This window comes from Mus caroli, unplaced genomic scaffold (genome assembly GCF_978045245.1).
Source record: "Mus caroli unplaced genomic scaffold, Mus_caroli_1 scaffold_1, whole genome shotgun sequence".
Classification (NCBI taxonomy): domain Eukaryota; kingdom Metazoa; phylum Chordata; class Mammalia; order Rodentia; family Muridae; genus Mus; species Mus caroli.
The window spans coordinates 60,015,237-60,038,239 of record NW_028227256.1 but is presented as its reverse complement, the minus strand read 5'-3'; the positions used below and the strand labels follow the sequence as shown (position 1 = coordinate 60,038,239).

The 23,003-nt window shown below is 42.6% G+C and overlaps 1 protein-coding gene and 1 long non-coding RNA gene across 3 annotated transcripts in view; one reads left to right on the top strand and one right to left on the bottom strand.

The window, feature by feature from the left end:
- The window catches only part of Ndufs1 (NADH:ubiquinone oxidoreductase core subunit S1), a 36,669-nt gene extending 27,371 nt beyond the window's left edge, over positions 1–9,298 (top strand). For both annotated transcript variants that reach the window (XM_021174861.2, XM_021174853.2), the window contains exons 15-19: positions 1,856–2,010; positions 3,774–3,949; positions 5,263–5,397; positions 5,501–5,573; positions 8,971–9,298. In XM_021174861.2, coding sequence (XP_021030520.1) covers positions 1,856–2,010; positions 3,774–3,949; positions 5,263–5,397; positions 5,501–5,573; positions 8,971–9,062 — 631 coding nt within the window. In that variant the 3' untranslated portion in view covers positions 9,063–9,298. The remainder of the gene's footprint in view (positions 1–1,855; positions 2,011–3,773; positions 3,950–5,262; positions 5,398–5,500; positions 5,574–8,970) is intronic.
- Positions 9,299–13,491: 4,193 nt separating this feature from the next.
- LOC147006053 (uncharacterized) lies at positions 13,492–21,505 on the bottom strand. Its single transcript, XR_015047116.1, has 3 exons — positions 20,919–21,505; positions 16,629–16,757; positions 13,492–13,702 (listed from the first exon to the last, which is right to left on the bottom strand). It is a non-coding gene; the product is annotated as an uncharacterized LOC147006053 (long non-coding RNA).
- Between the last annotated feature and the right edge of the window lie 1,498 nt (positions 21,506–23,003).

Sequence of the window (23,003 nt, the reverse complement as noted above, 5' to 3'; positions counted from 1 at the left end):
TTGTAGAAGGGTTGTTATTTTGAGCTTCTTCCTTAGATTATCGTCACTAAAACATGTAAACAGTTGTAGGAAGCAGTTCCAAAAGGGTCTATTCTAGTCTGTGGAGTAATGGTGTTTCCTGCATTGCTTTTCCTTTCTCCCTCCTTCCTCCTCTCTGTCTCTGCCTCTGCCTCTGTCTGTCTGTCTGTCTGTCTGTGTCTGCCCTTTTTTTATATATATAACTAATAGTTTTATTTTTTTTAATTAGGTATTTTCCTCATTTACATTTCCAATGCTATCCCAAAAGTTCCCCCATACCCTCCCCCCCACTCCTCTACCCACCCACTCCCACTTCTTGGCCCTGGCGTTCCCCTGTACTGAGGCATATAAAGTTTGCACGACCAATGGGTCTCTCTTCCCACTGATGGCCGAGTAGGCCATCTTCTGATACATATGCAGCTAGAGACACGAGCTCTGGGGTACTGGTTAGTTCATAATGTTGTTCCATCTATAGGGGTTTTTGTTGTTTTTTTGGGTTTTTTTTTGGTGGGTTTTTCTTTTGTTTTTGAGAAAGGGTCTTACTGTGTAGCTTATTGTTCTGGAACTTACTCTGTAGACCAGGCTGGTCTAGAACTCAGAAATCCAACAGCCTCTGCCTCCTGAACACTGAGCTTAAAGGTATGCACTACCATGCCCAGCACTTTTTTCCCCTCCTTCCGTCCCTCCTTCCCCGCACCCCCCCATCTTCCTTCCTTCCTTCCTTCCTTCCTTCCTTCCTTCCTTCCTTCCTTCCTTCCTTCCTTCTTTCCTTTTTTATTGTTTTGGTTTTGGGTTTTGTTTTGTGGCAGGTTCTTGTCTCTGGAAAGATTTGAACTTGCTATGTTGCCCTGCCAGTTAACCTCATACTTGCAGCCTTTCTCGTAGCTCTGACCCTTACATAGCCGGAATTACCAGCATCATCTCCTGCTTGAATTATTTATTGTTTTAACAATAGTTTTTAATTTCTCCCTTTTACCTTTTTTAACATTTCTTTATTTTATATATATGAGTACACTGTCACTGTCTTCAGCCACACCAGAAGAGGGCATCAGATCCCATTACAGATGGTTGTGAGCCACCATGTGGTTGCTGGGATTTGAACTCAGGACCTCTGGAAGAATGGTCAGTGATCTTAACCACTGAGCCATCTCTCCAGCCACCACCCCCCTCCCCCCTTTTACTTTTTTTTTCCTTTTTAAAGATAGGATCTTTCTATGTAATCCATGATTTACTATCAAACTGGCCTCAGACAGAAAATCACCCTAATAGTCCTCCTGCCTTTGCTGGGATTATGGTAGTGTGCTACTATACCTAGCTCTCTTGATTTTAAAATCCTGTGGCTTTACTCTAGAACATGTTTGATTTACTGTAAGTTTTATGTCTTACTGTGTTGAATTTAAGCCATTTACAGTTGGTTTTCATAGTTACTTCATTGCATATTAATTCATGAAAAACAGTTTCAGGAGGAGGAAGATGAGTAGCTCACTGTTAAAGCACTTGCCTAGCACCCACAAGAGTCTAGCTCAGTCTCCAAACCTCAGGAAAAGAAAGAGAAAGCCAGGCATGGTTGCCCATGACTTCAATTCCAGCACTCAGGAAGCAGGAGGATCTCTGAAAGTTTGACGCCAGCCTGGTCTACAAAGTGAGTTCTAGGCCAGCCAGGGCTACACAGAGAAACCCTGTCTCAAAAAGAAAAAGAGAGGCACTCTGCTATGCATCTTATATTTCAGTGGTAAGAGTTGAATATAAAAGAAGCTACAAATTATTCCTATGTAATTACTCAAATTGCTTATACTTAAATGCTGCATATATTTGAAAATCCATAATTGTTTTACAGGATTGCAAGCCAGGTAGCTGCTTTGGACCTTGGCTATAAACCTGGGGTAGAAGCAATTAGGAAGAACCCTCCCAAAATGCTGTTTCTTCTGGGAGCAGATGGAGGTTGTATCACACGACAGGACTTGCCAAAGGATTGTTTCATTGTTTATCAAGGTAAGTAGCAACTTGGCAGTAGAAACAAAAGAAAAGTGGCGCAAGCCTTTAATCCCACTTGGAAGGCAGAAGCAGGTGGATTTCTGAGTTCCAGGACAGCCAGGGCTATACAGAGAAACCCTGTCTTAAAAAACCAAACTAAACCAAAACAAAACAAGAAACAAAAGAGGGGCTGGAGAGATGGCTCAGTGGGTAAGAGCACCCGACTGCTCTTCTGAAGGTCCAGAGTTCAAATCCCAGCAACCACATGGTGGCTCACAACCATCCATAACAAGATCTGGCGCCCTCTTCTGGAGTGTCTGAAGACAGCTACAGTGTACTTATATATAATAAATAAATCTTTAAAAAAAAAAAAAAGAAACAAAAGAGACTCATACCTAGTGTATACTAAGAGGTGTTTGATAGACACAGCTTCTGTTTTGAATAACTGTTCTGACTGTATAGCAGTTCATTGAAGTGTATATACTTTGGGTCTGCAACTTGAATATGTGACTTTTTAAAAATTTATTTATTTATTTATTTAATGTATATGAGTACACGGACTCTATCTTCATGCACCCCAGAAGAAGATGTCAGATCTCATTACAGATGGTTGTGAGCCACCATGTGGTTGATGGGAATTGAACTCAGGACCTCTGGAAGAGCAGTAGGTGCTTTTAACTGCTGAGCCATCTCTCTAGCCCCAATATGTGACTTTTTTTATTTGCAATTTTTAAATAATAAACCTTATTTTAAAAATCAAAAGAGCCGGGCGTGGTGGCGCACGCCTTTAATCCCAGCACTCGGGAGGCAGAGGCAGTCGGATTTCTGAGTTCGAGGCCAGCCTGGTCTACAAAGTGAGTTCCAGGACAGCCAGGGGTATCAGAGAAACCCTGTCTCGAAAAAACAAAAACAAAAACAAAAAAAAATCAAAAGAAACAAAATCTGTTTGTTAACCAGAGTAGCAGCATATACCTGTGATCCTAGCCCAGGATGAGGATGAGATGGGAAGACAAAGAGTTTGAGGCAGTTCTTAAAACTTATCATAGGTGGGGCTGGAGAGATGGCTCAGTGGTTAAGAGCACTGACTGCTCTACCAGAGGTCCGGAGTTCAATTCCCAGCAACCACATGGTGGCTCATAGCCATCTGTAATGAGATCTGATGCCCTCTTCTGGTGTATCTGAAGACAGCTACAATGTACTTATATATAATAAATAAATCTTTTTAAAAAACCAAAACTGGACTAGTAAATCTAAAGTAGTGTTACACATGTGTATTCCCAGTGTGGGGATCAAGGCAGGAGAACCTTGAGATCAGTAGGAGTTACACTGGCTACTATGACATGGGAAGACAGTATACCACCTGTTAATTGCCATTTTTATTTTTATTTGTTTTTTTATTTATGATGGTCATTCAAACTATACAATTTACCACTGAACTACCTTTTTTTTTTTTCTTTTTTTGTTTTTTTTTTTTTTTTTCTCCTTATAGCCCTGGCTGTCCTGGAACTCACTCTGTAGACTTGGCTGGCCTCGAACTCAGGGATCCACCTGCTTCTGCCTTCCGAGATTTTGGGGTTAAAAGTGAACTGCACTTTTAGTCTCACTTTATAAACTATGAAAGTGGCTGGGCATGGTAGTGTATGCCTTTTCATAGGAACCCTGTCTTGGCAAAACAAATGAGAGACCTCTGGAAGAACAGTCAGTGCTCTTAACCACTGCGCCATCTCTCCAGCCCAGTCCAGTTTTTACTAAAATGTGGTTCACTGTTTTTCTCCTTGCAGGACATCATGGTGATGTTGGTGCTCCCATGGCTGATGTTATTCTCCCAGGGGCTGCTTACACAGAGAAGTCTGCTACTTATGTCAATACTGAGGGCAGAGCTCAACAAACCAAAGTAGCAGTGACGCCTCCTGGCTTGGCAAGGGAAGACTGGAAAATCATAAGAGCTCTCTCTGAGGTATTATTTTTGAGGCATTTCTTTGAAGTCTTTTTTTGTTCCTTAATATTCATTAAGCAACTGGGGATGTGGCTCAGTTGGGAGAAGACTTGCTTAGCATGCACTGCACGAAGTCCTAAGTTCAATAAATTCCTGTATGTAGCTTGTAGTGCTTGAGACAGAACCCAGGGCCTCAGCAGGTACTAGGCAGGGCCTCCACCGCTGAGTTACCTTTTCATTCATTAAGCCATTAGTGATGCTGTTTAAGGGGTAATGGACATGTCAGCTGCTTAAAGTGATTTTCAAAATCAAGGAACACTTTTCTCTAAAATGAGGGTGGGTTTACATAACCTGATTGTGTAGGAGATAAAGTGTTCAGAAAAATGAAGAATTGAAGTTGGTACTTTCCTTGTAAATTAACATCAAGCAAGAAGCATTGGTAGTTAGCCTAGCATCGTCTCTGTGATCTTTTACTTCAGGACCATACACTTGCTAAGTATTCTCTCTACCACAGAGCAACATTCTGCAGATAAATTATTATTGTGGTGACATCTTTATATTAGAATTTTTGACATCTATATTCCTTACATGATGCTGCCTTGAGAAATCTGTCTGGATTGGAGAGATGACTCAGTAGTTAAGAGGACAGGCTGCTCTTCTAGAGGACATGGGTTCAATTCCCAGCACCCACCAGGTGGCTTGCAATGATCTGTAATTCCAGTTTTAGGAGATTTGACACACTTCTCTGACCTCTTTTGAGATTAAGCATGCACATGATGTTATGCACGTAGGCCCCAAACATATACACAAATAAGTAATGAATAATTTTTTAAGAAGAAAGGAAAAAAAATGCCTGCTAAAAGATACTAAGAGATGTTTTTCTTTCTAGTAATACCGTATTATTTTATCATAGTTTCCATTATGAATTGTTTTGTTGCTGGAGATTGAGCCCCAACCTGATTTTTTTTTTTTTTTCTTCTCAAGACAAGGTTTCTCTTTGAAACCCTAGAACTTGTTCTATAGACCAAGCTGGCCTCAAATTCAGAGATCTGCCAGCCTCTGTCTTTCAAGTGCTAAGATTAAAGATCCAGGCCATCTCAGCCTGCTAAACAACAATTATTTATTATATTGGGCAGTGGGCTGTGTATGCTGCAACAATATTTGGAGGTTAAGAGGGCTCTGAGGGAATCTGTTTTCTTCCTGCACTGTGTGGGTCCTAGTGATTGACTCTCTTCAGACTTGATGCCTGATGTCTTGAGTCATCCTGGCCTGTCCCAATTCTGACATTTTTAAGTAGTAAAGTTGTTTGTCATGGTGGATCTGATCTGTTGTAGATTGCAGGTATCACTCTTCCATATGATACTCTGGATCAAGTAAGGAACCGTCTTGAAGAGGTCTCTCCTAATCTGGTTCGATATGATGATATTGAAGAAACTAATTACTTTCAGCAAGCAAGTGAGCTTACCAAGGTAAAAACTTGCCTGTGTGCAGTTTTCCTAATGCTATATATCTTGGCATGATATTACTGGTTTTCAGTATGATTCTGGTCTCTCTCTCTCTCTCTCTTTCCAGCTAGTAAACCAGGAGCTTCTTGCTGACCCGCTCGTTCCACCTCAGCTAACTATAAAAGACTTCTATATGACAGGTAAGTTTGACTGCTACCCTCTCACAGAGAATCAGAGAATCCTTTAGCTTCATAGCTTTTCTTGGTTGGCAATATTTGCTATTACCCTAAAGAACTTGATTTTTTACATTTATTTACTTGTGCTTGGGCAGGCATACGATCACCATGAAAAGTATGGAGGTCAGGACAATTTGTGGGAATCAAACTCAAGTCATTAAGCTTGGTAACAAGCACCTTTGTCCACTGAGCCACCATCTCAGTAGCCTCTGGTCTGAAATTGTTAAACATCAAAGCTAATGTAATTTAGGCGGTAGATCTGGGTGCCAAGGCTCATTTTATACATGTTAAGCATGGGCACTATACCCCTGGTTCTCTAGCATTCTGTGTGTTTCTGACATGGAAGCAAAGTTTGAACACCCAAAAGGTTTAACAGATTTAAATTGTAAAATTTAGTATTATATGGAAAAATCAATGAATAGAAATTTAAAGTACTAAAAAAACTCTCAAGGTTTTCTGAAAATTATTGATAGAATATTCAAAATATTTAAAGATTTTTTAATATATTAAACAGGGCTTCTGGTGTAAATTGTTAGAACTCTTTCAAGAAATGCAGACCACCATTCATTTTCTATAACTTTGACAACAGTTGATAAAGGTATGAGACAGTTGATATGTAAATAATTTCTTACCTAAAGTACATAGGAGCATAAATTTGTTTGGTTTTCTTTTTTTGGGGGGGGGGGGTTGGTTTTTCAAGACAGTGTTTCACTGTATAGCCCTGGCTGTCCTGGAACACACTTTGTCAACCAGGCTGGCCTTGAACTCAGAAATCCGCCTGCCTCTGCCTCCCGAGTGCTGGGATTAAAGGCGTGTGCCACCACCGTCCGGCTGGTTTTCTATTTTTTATTCTTATAAAGATTTTGTTTATTTTATGTATGTGAGTACACTGTCACTGTCTTCAGCCACACCAGAAGAGGGCATCAGATCCCATTACAGATGGTTGTGAGCCACCATATGGTTGCTGGGAATTGAACTCAGGACCTCTAGAAGAGCAGTCATTGCTCTTCACCTCTCAGCCATCTCTCTGGCTCCCCCTTGTTTGTTTATTTAAAAACTGGGTTTCATGTAGCCAAGGTGATCTTAAAATCTCATTGTGTCAAAGCAGAGGATGACCTTGAATTTGTCCTCTTCTTTCTCACAGTGCCAAGTGCTGAGACTACAGGCCTGCACCACCACAATTTTTATGGTACTAGAGACCCAGCCTAGGGCTTCCTGTGTGCTAGTGCAGCATTTTTCCAACTGAACTACATCTCATAGTCCTAAAATGATGTTTAATTTTACCTTTTTAAAACTGTGTATAGGTTTTGTTTACATGCATGTCTCTGTACTATTTGTGTATCTAATTCCTGAGGAGATGAGAAGAGGGTTTTGGATCCCCTGGGACTAGAGTTACAGACAGTTGTAAGCCTCCATGGAGGTGTTGGGAACATAATCCCAGTCCTCTGCAAGAGGAGCAAATGATCTTAACGTTTCAGGCTCTGTGTTTATACATCTTTAAGTTAGCATGTACTAGTAGGTTATTTCAGTGAGGTGATAGAAGTGTTAGGATCAGATCTAGCAGGATGCCTTATTGTGTAAAAGCTTGTTATGTAAACCAGACCCTACAGTAGCAGAACCAACTCCCAAAAGTTGTCCTCTGACCTCCACACAAACACTGGACATGCTCATACCCCCTCACATACACACACCAATGATACATTTCCAAACAGTTTTTAAAATAAGTGCAAGTTGGAATCATTGTACAATATACAACCAAGCACAAAACTACAATGAAACAATACTGTGACTTATGAGTGCTGGAAGCAGGGAGATTTGCATGTATTCAAAGATTGGTGGGTTTTTCTGGTCATGGTGGGTTATACCTGGAGTCTCAGTACTTGGGTGACAGGAGATTAAGGAGTTCAAAGTTAAATTCTGCCACATAGCAAGACATGAATGAATAAGTAATACATACAAAAAAATTTAGCTTTTTAATTTTTTTCTCTTTTTGAGACAGGGTTTCTCTGTGAAGCCCTGGCTATCCTGGAACTCACTTTGTAGACCAGACTGAACTTAAACTCAGAGATCTCAAAGGCATGTGGTACCACTGTCTGGCTCTTTTTTTTTTTTTTTTTAAAGAGAAGGTTTGGTTTTTGTTTTGTTTTGTTTTTTGTTTCAATAAAGATTTATTTATTTATTTTATGTATGAGTACACTGTAGCTGTATTGATGGTTGTGAACCATCGTGTGGTTGCTGGGAATTTGAGTTCAGGACCTCTACTTGCTGAACTCAGCACCAGAGGAGGGCGTGCGTCATATCTCATTACTGATGGTTGTGAGCCAACATATGGTTGCTGGGATTTGAACTCAGGACCTTCAGAAGAGCAGTCAAGTCAGTGCTCTTAACCGCTGAGCCATCTCTCCAGCCCCCAAGGGGAGGTTTCCTTATATAGCCTACAACGGCCTCCAGTTTACCACCTTCTGCCTCAGCTTCCTTAAGTGCTGTGGATACAGAAAAACCCTACCACTCTAGGATGTTTTGTATTCCAGGCTAGCTAACCCAAGCTACAGGGTGATTCTCTTAGTTCCTGGTGCTCATCCTATAGAGGGTTGTGCTTACTAATATGTGCCTGTACATTAAGCTTCTATATTGGGATATAGATCAAACTCAGCTTGTCCAGCCATACCATCATGCCAGCCTCTGGTGGGGTTTTGGGGTTTTTTTTGGAAATGCTTCTATCTCTTGTAGCCCAGGTTGACCTCAGACACACAGCAATCCTGCCTCAGCTTGTGAAGTGCTGGAGCGTGATGAGTGTGAGCTACAAACTAGCTGATAAACGGAGCATATTGTGTCTATTTTTTTTCTTAGATTTTTAAGAATTTCCTATCATTTAATTTTTCATACTGTAATGTAATCTAGTTTTTATGTGATTATTTAATTACTGCTAGAGACTAAAAACATAAAACCAGAAAGCTGTGGTAAATGGGAGGTGGAGGCAGACAGATCAAGTTCAAGGTCATCCTTGGCTTCATGGAATCAGAGATACATAAGACCCTAACTAAAAATCGTGGGCAGGAAAGAGCTCATGTTCAGAGTGTATTGCTTACCTACAGTTGCAGGCCAGCTTCATAGGCTTTTGTTCTTGAATATGTACATTAAAATTCTCCGTGTGTTCTAAAGTCACATTAACAAAAAAATGGCATTAGTGGCTCTTCCCTGTTACCTCAACAATTGGGAATTTGAGGTAGGAGGATCACCCCAAATTTGAGGCTAACTTGGTATACTATTGAGTTCTGGTCTGGCCTGAAATCTGAGACATTGTTTTTAAAACAACAAAGGAAGTTGTATTAACAAAATGCATGTTCTTAATGTCTTTCAGACTCAATTAGCAGAGCCTCACAGACAATGGCCAAGTGTGTCAAAGCTGTCACCGAGGGCGCTCAGGCAGTAGAGGAGCCGTCCATATGCTGAGACATCTACCAGGGACCGTTTTTGCTACAGATAGTAAATGGACATTGCTGTAATTCCATATAAGTTAATGTTTTCCAACATGAGTCTGAATGATGTAATATTTAAAGTTATACTATGCTTATCTGAAAATGGTATTGTACTTATCAAAAATCTTGGCAGTTTAAAATGTATGTAATTGTGTGCAAGCATTAACTAGTTTAATAAAACTATCATTTGCTCTTTCGTGTTAAAAACACTGATATTAAAGTGTGAAGTTTTTTTTATTTTCATAGATCATTCAGGGCTAGGAACATAGCTTACTGGTAGAGTAGTTGCCAAGCATATGTGAGGCTAAAGACTCAACCCCTGAAGCTTAAGGAAACAGCATATCTTCCATTCGGTCTCCACATTTTATGCTGAAGATTTATGGGCCAGCAGGATGGCTCAAAATGGGTAAAGGTGCTTGCTGCCAACTCTAACTACTGTGAGTTTTGAGTCCTGGAACCTACATGGTAGAAGGAGGAAACTGAATCCTACAAATCCCACACATACAAATATAGCCAGCCTGGGCTACAGAATTAAGACCCGGTCGAAAGCTGGGTATGGTGGAATGCCCCTTTAATTTCAGCACTAAGGAGGCAGAGGTAAGCAGATTCCTGTGAGTTCGAGGCTAGCCTGGTCTACAGAGTGAGTTCCAGGACAGCCAGGGCTACACAGGGAAGCCCTGTCTGGAGTGTGAAGGTAGAGGGGAGTCTCAAAAAAATTTTTTAGCTTTTCTGTTAAAATAAGATAATAGACGCACACCTTTAATCCCAGCACTTGGGAGGCAGAGGCAGGCAGATTTCTGAGTTCAAGGCCAGCCTGGTCTACAGAGTGAGTTCCAGGACAGCCAGGGTTACACACAGAGAAACCCTGTCTCGAAAAACAAAAACAACAACAAAAAAAGTAATTAAAGAAAAACATTTTATCTGGCTGGTGAGATGGTTCAGTGGTTAAGAGCACTGACTGCTCTTTCAAAGGTACTGAGTTCAATTCCCAGCAACCACAGGGTGGCTCACAGCCATTTACAATGTGATCTGATGCCCTCTCCTGGTGTGTCTGAAGACAACTACAGTGTATTCATATACACAAAACAAATAAATCTTTAGAAACAAACAAACAGAAACCCTCAACATTTTATTATTAACTTGGGAGATGATCCAACAGTAAGTTCAAGATGTGGGTTGTTTTGTTTTACCTGTAGTTTTGAAGTTTGAATCCAGGGCCTAAGCTGGCTGGGCAGTGCTCCGCCAGTGCATCCTCAGCACAGCACAGGGTTTTAGTTCACTTTCCCCAAAACTCTCTTCTTTTGTAATTCTCATTTCTTTCTCTTTGCACTAAAAACCCCAACTGTAGGACACCATTTTCCTGGCATAAGAATAAAATGGTTTTAGAGTAGTAGTGTGCCATCAGCCCTTTAAAGTGGTTCAGGGCTGGCTGAGTGGTGGACAGTGTGCTTAGTGTATGTGAGGCCCTAGGTTCCCTTTCTCACACACTAAATAATTGTACAAAGTTTGTCATCTTAACCTTTTCAGAAACACTTGTCGTTAGTGATATGTCTTGAAGATATGTACTTTAAAGTATACTGAATTCAGGGCATAGCTCAGTGAAGGAACATATTTGTGGCCCTAGGTTCAAACCACAGCACACACAAAAGTACTTTGCCTAAAACTCCTAGCTGCCTGAAAGTATAAATGTTAAGAGTTTGCGGCCAATACAGAGTTCCTGTGCCTCCCGTATTCTTCAGCACTCTACCCTGCTGGCCTCGAGAAGATGACTCCCAGCACTGTGTGTCACGCAGTAGTCTGCAGTGAAGTGGATACTCAGGAAAGGACCTGGGTATGCCTAAGCTGATCATACATCTTTGGACTGTCCTCCCGGAACTAAGGATACACTTAGATACTAATGGCAAGAATGGTGTAAAGCGTCTTGTTATGCTACCCCAACATAGTCAGATTTATGGAGTTTTGCTTCTAAGAGTAAAACAAAATTCCATCAGAAGAGGGAAACTGCATGCTAGTGCTAGAGGACTCTGGGAAGTGTGTAAATGCAGACAAGTGATCTTTTGTTTGTTAGTGGGGGGGTACCTGGGGGGAGGGCTAGGGGCATGTTTTGGTGTGTTTTTTTTTCCTCCTGCCTCAGCCTCCTATAAAGCTGGTACTACATGGTTGGGCCACCATGATTGATTATGGATAACTTACTAAAGTATTTCTTGCCAAATCAGATCTTATTTAACTTTGGAAGTGTTGAACATTTTTAAATATTGTTTCTTCATTTGTAAGCTGAGGATAAAAAGTATAATAACTCCCACCTTATAATAACCCCACAGTAAAATCAGAAAGTTTATAAAACTTTTGGCTAGTTTCTGAGAGCTGGTGTTCAGTCTGCTTAGTAACTGAGGGCTCCATAGTAAAGGCAGACTCAAATGGTACTGACTGCTTCCAGAGGCTGCAATGAGAGCCTGCCAGTGAGTCCTTGATCTTGAATGGAAAGTCACCATCTAAGTGTGTCAGGGACTTAGTTCCTAGGCTAGGCGATACTCATGCTTTATATGACCTCTACTTTGTTTATATTTTCCTAAAAAGAACAAAAGCCTTCCTGTCCCAGGTTCTAAGAAATTTAATGAATTCTCCTGTGGTAGCCCGATCAACAATGCTTACTGCCACAGCCTACAAAAATTAATTTATTATTTAGACATTCTTTGTTTATGTTGATGAAAATTTTAACACTTTTAGTGTAATTTACTGTGTGGTGTGTGTTTTTCCTGTTTGTTTTATCTTGTGACAAGATTTCATATATCTCAGACTGGCTTCAGAGTCACTGTGTAGCCAAGGATGGACTTAGCCATTGATTCTTCTTCCTCTATCTCTTTCTTTACATGCTGGGATTATAGATGTGTGCCACTATGCTTGGTTTCTGAGAGCAAAACTAAACAGGGCTTTTAGAACAAGAAAACCATATACTAGGTATTGAAGTAGACAAAACTCCTGAGTATTTATGTATTTGTGTCAGTGCCAGCATTTGATAACAGATTGTTAGTCTGTTAGAGCCAGACTCACCTCACCACCAGTTAAACTAACAAAAAACTATAGCAGCCGGGCATGGTGGCGCACGCCTTTAATCCCACCACTTGGGAGGCAGAGGCAGGCGGATTTCTGAGTTCCAGGCCAGCCTGGTCTACAGAGTGAGTTCCAGGACAGCCAGGGATACACAGAGAAACCCTGTCTCAAAAAAAAAAAAAAAAAAAAAAGATGTAAGATGTCAACACGGAGCAGGTATGGCACACATCTGACACTCAATGCAAGGTGGGGCAGTGCTGTGTTCAAGGCCATCCTGGAACACCACTATAAGGAAAGGAAGAATAGTCACTGTGGACATGTAACATGTACCACACTTACGTAGATGAAAACAATATAGATTATAAATATGAAATCTTTTCAATTTAGTGCCTATAAATATTTTCTTATATATTAAACTTTGTTGCTCTTGTGTCCAGTATAAAACCTGCAAATCCCTAGGCGAGTATAGGATAAGGTTGAAGCCACTCTTAGCTTTTTTTTTTTTTTTTTTTTTAGTTTTTTTGAGACAGGGTTTCTCTGTGTAGCGCTGGCTGTTGGCCTCGAACTCAGAAATTCGCCTGCCTCTCTGCCTCCCAAGTGCTGGGATCAAAGGCGTGTGCCACCACACCTGGCTACAAACGCCTTTTTTAGAGCGAGGTGGGGACGAGAGGAGGCAGGATGTAGATGGGATCTGTTAGACTCAGTGGCGACCTCTACCACCGGAAGATTCCCAACATAGAACAGTTGATGAGTTTAGGAGAGATTTTGCGTGCAGCAGTTGTGTCATCTGTTGGTTTTAAACTACGATTGTCTGGTGTTTTTCCATTCTCGGCAGCTCAGGTGGGCAGCAGGCAAAGAGCATAGCCAGGAATTCGGCCAGGCTTTGGGACGGGAAGATTGGGCAAAGGACCGAGCTCCAAGGGAGAGGTAACCACACCAGAGAGCAGGCTGGTGAGCACCCACAGCTGGCCTCCGTGTAGTGGGATGGCAAGAGAGCGATCTTGGAGCTCTGGAGAGGCAGAGCTAGTGTTTATGGGAGAGACATTGGCTGGGAGAAATACACGGTCTCGGGCTATGCACTAGGCTAGGATTAGACAGACAGACCGCTGATGTTGGCACATAGCCGGATTTAGCATGGGTTCATTTTTTAAAACTACATGCTACAAGGTGTCCTCTAATCTGCTTTACCTTGTTCCTTTGAGGCAGTCTCTTCCCAAAGCAGAAGCGCATCTAGGCAGCCATCCAGCAAGCCCCATCAGTCCTTTGTCTCCCGCCACCCCCACATCACTGAGCCTATGGACGAACACTCGGTCTCATGGTTGTACAGCAGGCACTCTTAGCACTGAGCCGTCTCAGTGCTAAGTGCAGAGTTTTATTTTTTGTTTTTTGGTTTTTCGGGACAGGGTTTCTCTGTGTAGCCCTGGCTGTCCTGGAACTCACTTTGTAGACCAGGCTGGCCTCAAACTCAGAAATCCGCCTGCCTCTGCTTCCCGAGTGCTGGGATTAAAGATGTGCACCACCACAACCGGCTCTGTCTCTCCAGTCTTAATCTTTTAAATAGATCTAAAGAAAAAAAAAAAGCGTTTGTTTTGATTTCTTTTTCCCCAAAGAAAGTCTTGCTTTGCAGCCCAGGCTGCCTTCAAAGTTCCAGTCTTTCTGATTTTACCTGCCAAATGCTGGAACCACAGGTCTGTACCGCCACACCTGGCTTTAGGAGGTGGTTTTCTGGTAGGTGTCTTACGGATTGTGTGATCTGGGTTACTCCAGGTCAACATGCGTCTTAACTGAAGTGATACTCCTCAAGGAAAATGCTTAACATTATAGTTTGTATATGTAAGACCCCGGCCCTTGGACAGCGGTACTTACTTCCAGATGCCGCCGTCGAGATGCAGATCAGATCAATGCAAAAGCAAGTTTATTTTCCTGGAGGTAAGTGATGAGAAGGTGACCTTGTATGGCTATTGCAAGCAGTTTTTTTGTTTGTTTGTTTTGTTTTGTTTTTTTCAAGACAGGGTTTCTCTGTGTAGCCCTGGCTGTCCTGGAACTCACTCTGTAGACCAGGCTGGTCTCGAACTCAGAAGTCCGCCAGCCTCTGCCTCCTGAGTGCTGGGATCAAAGGCGTGTGCCACCACTGCCCAGCTACAAGCAATTTTTATACTTTTTAGGGGCACAGGTCACATCAGCAAGGTTACAGTTCAAACTTATTAGCTAAGCTTATTGACCTTTAAATCTATTGGCTAGCAAGCATGACGTGCATTTGAACTCTACCTGGGACTTTCCAGAGGGTCAGTTGACTATCAGTACATTCTGAGAATTTTTTACTCAGGAATGTTCCTGTGGGTGGAGAATGGAACTTGGCCTAGCCTTGACCCTTGACCTCAGGTGGGAGGAGGAAGCTGAAAGGAGGTAAGGAGGGTGTGGGGCTGGAAAAAGCCCTTAGGGTCCCTCACGTACAAGAGTGAAGCTGCTGCATTGCCGTTTTATTGGACTTAACTGCAGTGTGTGTGTGTGTGTGTGTGTGTGTGTGTGTGTGTGTGTGTGTGTACTAGACTCATGGTGGAAGGAGAGAGCTGACTCCTGAAAGCTGTTCTGACCTCCATTTGCAGTCTCAAATAAATGTTTTGTTTTGGGTTTGTTTTCTTGAGCCCTGGCTGATCTGGAACTCACTGTATAGATCAGGTTGGTCTTGAACTCAGAGATCTGCCTCCCTCCATCACCCAAGTGCTGTAATTAAAGGTGTGCACCACCAAGTCCTGCTTATAATAAACAAATTTTAAGCCCTTTCCCCCCCCCCCCCATGCTGGGAGGAAGTTGTTTTATCTGAGGTGTGTCATTGCATATATAAATAATAATAGAGTCACTTCCTGTAGCTTCCCTATGCCATTGGAGCAGACTGTGGACATTTTTTGTTTGCTTAGCAGGAAGTACACAGCCGGGCCTTTTTGTGGGGCAGGGCTTGTTTTGCATCTGCAAACCTCAGAGAATGGTCAGTTAAGGGATAAGGATCCCCGGACGGTTTTGTTCCCTTGGGAATTGGGTTTATTTTTTCAGTAACTGGAAGGTGTCCTCTAGCATCCACAGCCTTTATTACTGGCCAAGTGTTTGTACTTAATATATGTGGACTCTCTCTTTTCAAACCTTTGTTCTCTGTAGATGGGAGAGGCATCTCGCTCGTCTCAGTTTCACCTGCAGCGTCTCTGGTCACTTCCCTCTAATGTGCTTCCCTCATATTTCCCACTCATATTGCCATCTCATAGATTATTTAAGTGATCATGGCCAGTAGTGGTGGTACACATCTGCAATCACCACACTTGGGAGATTGAGGTGAGCGTCTACCTACCTAAATAAATAAATAAATAAATAAATAAATAAGCAAGCATCTATCTAAAACGTACCTTTCTACTCTGCTTAACTTAGGATTGGCTTGTAACATGCATTACTCTTTGGTAAACAGAGTCCCACAGCATAATCAGATAGTAGGACAAACAGCATGATTTTAGGAAAATCCGACATGCTGTGTAAATAATTGGATATCAAAGGAGGTATCTAATCTTTTTCTAAATTTTTATGTGCATGAGTTTTTTGCCTATGTGTATGCATATGTGCCATGTGCATACAATGGCCAAGGCAGCCAGAAAAGGGCCTCAGACCCCCTGGGACTGGAGTTACGGGGTCATTGTGAACCACCATGTGGATGTTGAAAATTGAACCTGGGCACTCTAGAAGAGCAACCACTCAGAGACAGGGTTTCTCTGTAGCACTGGCTGTCCTGGAACTCACCCTGTAGACCAGGCTGGCCTCGAACTCAGAAATCCGCCTGCCTCTGCCTCCCGAGTGCTGGGATTAAAGGCTTGCGCCACCACGCCTGCTGAAGTGCAACCACTCTTAACCCCTGAGGCATCTCTCGTGCCCTCTAATTCTTAATATATTTGGTGCCTAGTATAAGAGGACACTCTTGTACTGTCAGTACTCAGGAGGCTAAGACAGGAAGGAGGAGAAGAGGAGTTGGAGGCGCAGGAGCTATGTAATGAGTTCACAGCCAGCCTGGGATGTATAACAAAACTATCTCAAAAAGCAGCCAAAACCACACCCACAACTAAGAGTCCCCTGTCTTATCCCACTGTAACCTTTCTGACTGGACTTGGTTCTTCCACTCATGTTCTGCTGTAACATACACGTAAAGGAACATATGTGTAAAGTAACATGCAAAAGAAGCCGTCCTGCGAGACCAAATGAGAAACAACCTGCAATGGGATAGAAAACTTTTGTGCTAGAACCACCAAAAAGATCCCTAGGGGCTTTTACTGCTTCTAATACAACAGCCTGCTGTTACCGCTAATAGCTTAAATGAAGGCCGAGAGGTAAGGACTGTGCCTACTCAATGTTATATTCCAGGAAGTATCTGGTGTGCTCTTTAAATGGGAACAGTGATGTTAACTTTGCTCTCATGCCTGGTGCCAGTGTTGAATAGAACAAGCAAAATGCTTACCCCAGGGTAGGTTCCTTTCTCCTAGGCATTCAGTTGCTGGGTAGGCGACTGGGCAGGGAATTGTATTAAATAGGCCCTTCTGTCCAGGAGGAGGTCATTCCTCCCTCATTGAGAACTCTTCTTTCATGCCTTCGGATTCAACACGGTTACACAAAATTAAGTTGCCTCTGCTAGTCTCTGATACAGGCTAGTTTATGTACACAGTGATATGTTAATTACTATCAGATAATATTAATCTATATACATTTTGAGCGGATAAACCTGACAGCAGACCAGGCCAAGGTGGTTCTACGTGGGAGAGGTTTATTGTGCAAGGATAGGGGGGTGGTGAAGCGGGTAGAAGGGCAAGGAAGAGGAAAAAGAGAGAAAGAGGGGGGAGAGAAGAGAGAGAGAGAGAGAGAGAAAAAGAGCGAGGAGGGGATGATCCCCTAATTTATATGGAAAATGACGTCACGCCAGTGAGGATGGGAACTGAGCCAAATGGGTTGTGGGATTGAGGGTCGTTGTCCTGGCAACGTAGGTCAAGGGTCACATAGTTAGGCCGGGGCTTGGAGTGTCCTGGTACTAACACACAGAGCTGGCAAAAAGGATCCACACATCCATTCCCTACCATTCATTATCTAAGGCCCATAGTTAGTTCTTAGACCTCTCTCCTTACTTCTCATCAAGCTAACACATCAAAGATGTTGGTTATCCTTTTCTTTCCAATCCAAATGATAAATTCATTATCATTACAACTTCTTCTTAACTTTGATTAACTATGTTGTACTTTATTATTATTTCCTGGTAACGCACTTGCCTTGATAGTCAAGGCTCTGGATTCAATTCCTAACTCCAGAGAAACCAAACAAAACAGTCATGTCTTTCTTCTGGACCAGTTACCATACCTGTTAACTTTCCCCATTCAATCACCATAATACCGATCCAATGACTCCTTTCAACTTGGCACTGCTCCGTGAGTCTCATTCAGTTGTTGTTGTGGTATTAACTAGTAAGCTATACAATGCAATTTTGTCATACAACACAATTTCTTAGTTCATTTGAATACTAACTTTGATTTCTATATAGATAACCAAAATTGATAGAAAATCAGTTGTAAGCATTAGCAACCCAGTGTAAATAAACTATGTATATTATATATGCTCATAAAAACACTTTCAAGGAGCTGGAGAGATGACTAAGGAGTTAAGAGCACTGGCTGTTCTTCCAAAGGACCTGAGTTCAATTCCCAGCACCCACATGGCAGCACACAACTGTCTATAACTCCAGTTCTAGGATGTCTAACACCTTCACACAGAATACATGCAGGCAAAACACCAAAGCACATAAAATAAAAATAAATAAATCATAAAAATAAAATACTTATGCTAGTTAGTAGTCATGCACACCTTTAATCCCAGCACTGGGGAGGCAGAGGCAGGTGGATTTCTGTGAGTTCAAGGCCAGCCTGGTCTACAGAGTGAGTTCCAGGACAGCCAGGGCTACACAGAGAAACCCTGTTTTGAAAAACCAGAATAAAAAAAAAACAAAAACAAAAAAAACACACCTCCCCTCCCCCCACAAAACCTCTCAAATTATAACATCAGCCAGGCATTATGGGAGAGACAGGTTTATAATCTCAACACTCAGGTATTCACTCAGGTGAGGCAGGAGGATATTATACAGCAAGACCTTGACTCAACATGCAAACAAGTAGAAAACCCTACAGACTTGTTTTGAAGGGCTGGGTTGGTGACTCAGTGGGAAGGACCACTTGCTGAGTAAGCGTGAGAACCTGAATTTGAATCCCCAACAGTCGCATAACCCAGCCACACACACCTGGAACCCCAGTATTGTGTGTAGGCAAGACAGGAAGATTGCAACTGTAGTGCGCATCAGGCTAGTTCCAGGGTTAGTGAAAGGTCATATTTCCTAGCTATTAAGGCAGGAGAGAGGACACACAACACCCTCCTCTAGCCTTAAGGGTGCACATATGTGTGTCTCCATACACCACATACACATATGCACATACGCAAAATTTTAATACATTTTCAGATATTACTAAATAATATTTAAAATATAAAAATATATTTTAAAGTATATAAAATAATACATATTTTGACTTGTAAGTCATATTTTTACAGGTTTTCTTTTCTGTTTTTTTTTTTTTTTTTTTTTTTCAAGACAGGGTTTCTCTGTATAGCCCTGGCTGTCCTGGAACTCACTTTGTAGACCAGGCTGGCCTCGAACTCAGAAATCTGCCTGCCTTCTTGTCCTTTTTCGAGACAAGGTTTCTCTGTGTAGTCCTGGCTGTCCTGGAACTCACCCTGTAGACATGGCTGGCCTCGAACTCAGAAATCCGCCTGCCTCTGCCTCCCGAGTGCTGGGATTAAAGGCATGTGCCACCACACCCAGGGATTTTCTACTTTCTAAAACTTTTAATTATATTAAGTAATATTCCTTCTTACTATATTTCAAATTTCAAAGACTCCTACAATTGTGAATTTTTTTTCCTTTTCACATTATATGGGGTTTCATTTTGTTGTTGTTATGTTATGTTTGTTTGTTTGTGTGTGTGTGAGAGACATAGGGTCTCACTTTGTAGACCAGACTAGGCTGGCCTCAAACTCCTAAGAAACTTGCTTGCCTTTGTCTGGAGTGCTGGGATTAAGACATTCCATACTGAACTTGGTCTGGTTTTTGTTTTTTATTCTTTGTTGTTTTATTTTGAGAAAGGGTCTCATGTAGCCCAAGTCTGGCTTTGAACTTGCTCTGTAGCCAAAGACAACCTTGAACTTCTGACTCTGCTGTTTCCATTTTACAAGAGCTATGTTTATAGGTATATCACAGCACACCTGGTTAGGGTCTGTCTGTCTGTTTCCTTCTCTCCTTCCTCCTCTTCTTCCTCCTTCTTTTCCTCCTCTTTCTCCTCCCTCCTCCTCCTTCCCCACTCTTCCTTCTCCTCTCCTCCACCTTAATTCTTTTCCACTTTTGAAGAAGGTTCACATTATGTAGCTCAAGCTGACCTTGAGTTCTTAGCAATTCTCCTACCTCAACTCCTGCATACTCAGATTATAGACAAATGCCTCCACACCCTATTCATTCCGTTTTTGTTTTTTGTTTTTTCCTTTTAATGTAGGATTGGGCCTGGGAGATGACTAAGACTTCCACAAAAGGATGAGGACCCCAGTTCAGATCTCCAGAGTCCATATAAAAGTTGGATGGATATGGTAGCCACCTGTAACCTGCCTCAGAAGGCTAGAGACAGGATCCCCAGGGCAAAGCCTAGCATGACTATAGCCATATCACCAGGTCTAGATCTCATTGAGACACCTGGCCTTACTGAACAAGGTAAAAGAGCCCTAACATCAACCTCAGGCCTTCATGTGCATGCTTGTACACACATGTACTCCTTGACCCCTGGACACGTGTATATACATGTGCACCAAATGCAAACACATTAAGAGAAAAGTTACAGGTAGGACTGGGAGACTGGGTTTAAGAGCATGAGAGGCATGTGGTAGCTCACACCTTTAGTCTCAGTATTCCAGAGGTAGAAGGATCTCTGTGAGTTCAAAGCCAGCCTGGTCTCCAGAGCAAGTTCTAGAACATCCAGGCCCACACAGAGAAACCTTGTCTCAAAGAGAGTAAAAACAAATCAAAGAGAGGTAAGAAAGAAAAGAAAAACGTTATACTGTTGAGGTCCTAAAATAGGAAAACAGGTTTCCATATAGGAAACATGCTGTCCTGTGTAGAAATAAAGCGACTATGAAAACTGTTCTAGGGTCGGAAGGGTAGCTCAGCTGGTGGGGTGCTTGTTAGCCTGTAGGAAACCCTGGGTTCCAACACTAGCAACTGCTTAAAACTGGACATGGTGGTATATATTCCCAACTTTCAGGAGGTCTAAGTTCATTTGCTCCTCAAGGACATAGCAAGCTTGACGCCTGCCTAGGACACTCGACACCCTGTCTCAAAAAACGCCTCTGCATATTAGCAGGATTTTGATGTAAATCTAAGTCTGTGTGGGATTTAGTCTATTTCTGAGATTTTCACCCTGTGTATTTTCTGTCTGTTGAAATTACAGTTTTTCAACTCTGCCAAAGCTGGGAGAAATCACTAAGCTGTGAACAGAGTTTGAAGACATCGTGACATCTAGCACTGCTCACTGGGTGCCAACACGGTGATAGATCCATCATTCATGTGCTCAAAGAGAAAGCTGCAGGATCAGGTCTCTAAATGGAAACTCTAGTTCTATGGTTGATAAGCTTACTATCATTTTGTTAGATGTTTTCATCATTGTGACAAAAATACCTGAGAAACAGCTAAAGAGGAAAATTCAATTTTGATTTTGTTTCCAGTCCACTGTATCTGGGAAGGTGTGGTGGGACAGTGCTCTTCCTTCATGGCCTCAAGGAAGCAGAAGGAGAAATGGCTTCTTTCCTCCTCTCCTTTATTCCTCTGGCCCACAGACACTGGGTGGAGCCATCCACGTTGAAGGCAGGTTCTCTTCCACACATGGCTTAGCTGGTGCTCCTCTGGAAGTGTCCTCACAAAGGTGTGCCTTCCTAATGCAACTACATTGAATGTCACCAAGTAGTGTCTAGAGAAGTAGTTCAGTCGGCCATGCGTTTTCGGAGCACGCGCAAGGCTCTGGAAGCCATCTTTAGTCGTAAGTAAGCATCAGCCAGGCTTGGTAATACAGCACCTATAATTCCAGGTCCTCAGAGTTAGAGGGAGGAGAGATGGCCCAGTGGTTAAGAGCACTGGCTACTCTTCCAGAGGACCCAGGTTTGATTCCCAGCAGAGTGTGCCATGGTAGCTCACAACCATCTGTAACTTCAATCTTAGGGATCCAGTGTCCTTTTCTGACCTCCATGGGCACTAGGCATGCACATGACCTACAAATATACATGCAGGCAAAACATTCATAACAAAATAAATAAAACGCTTTAAAAATATTCAAGGTTATCCTTGGCTCCATAGCAAGTCCTTGGAACTTGTGACACTTCTGTCTCACCCCCCTGAGTGCAGGAGTGACAATGCATGCACCTGCACACCACCGGGGATGGCTGTAGGAACTCCACTTTGGTTTCCCTTCTCCTTTGGTACTCTTGGGATACTTCAGTGCCTCTCCCAAACTAGATGTGTTCTACCTCTGAGCTGTATCTCCAGCCCTTCTAAAGTGATTTTCTCTGACAGGATCTCACAAAGCCTGGCCTGACATTTAGAACCTCCTTGCCTCATTTCCTGAGGACCTTGGATTACAGAACTAAGCCACAGATTCATCCACAAGAGTCTGATCTGTAAAAAAGAATGAGCCGGGCGTGGTGGCGCACGCCTTTAATCCCAGCACTTGGGAGGCAGAGGCAGGCGGATTTCTGAGTTCGAGGCCAGCCTGGTCTACAAAGTGAGTGCCAGGACAGCCAAGGCTACACAGAGAAACCCTCGAAAAACCAAAAAAAAAAAAAAAAAAGAATGAGAGTGGGGGCTGGAGAGTTGCTGAGTGGAGCACTGGGTGATGTAGCAGAGGACTCGGGTTCAGTTCCCAGCCCCCACGTGACAGCTCACAACTGTCTGTAACTCCAGTTCCGGCAGATCTGATACCTTCTTCTGAGCCTCCAAGGATATCAGATACTCATGTGGTGCACATCCGTACATGCAGGCAAAACACCTATGCACATAAAATTTAAAACAAGCTTCAGAGAATGAAAGTGGACACTGAGAATCCTGTGGCTATAGAAAAAAGTTTAGTTTATTCTATGTGCTCTCTCTGCATGTATGTGTACATGCCTAATGCCCTCTGAGTTCAGAAGACCATACTGGTTCCTAGAACATGCTGGAGTTGTGTGACAGTTGTAAGCTGTCATGTGGCCTCCCTTCCCCCAGCCTGGAACCTGCTTGCTCAAGGGTGGAGCTTCCTGCTCATTCGTTCTGCCACGCCTACTGCTGGAACCTGCCTTTGCTGCCTGGAGGCACACACGTGTTCGTCCTGCTACTGGACCCTGAGTTACTTGGCGGGAAATTGGGTTCCCTCCCCCTTCCTTTATAACTGAGTGTCTGAAAATAGTAAAATTGAGCTTTGATCAGAATGTTGTCTTAGCTCCATTCATTCTTCCGCCCCGTCTAGATTCCTCTCTTTTCAGCGAACTGCCATTCTCAGTTGAACCGTTCATGTTGTGGACTGCGGGCAGGCCGCAACACTGTCATATGGGTAATGGGGATTGAACTGGGTCCTCTGCAACAACAGCAAGGGCTGAGCCATCTCTCTAGTCCCAGGGTGATTTCTAATGCGACCACTGTAAAGTTCAATACTAAAATAGAAAGCATTAAATAACTTCCTTCTGTGTGTGCAGAGGCACACTGCATAGTCCAGGCTGTCTTTGAACTCTTTTGAAA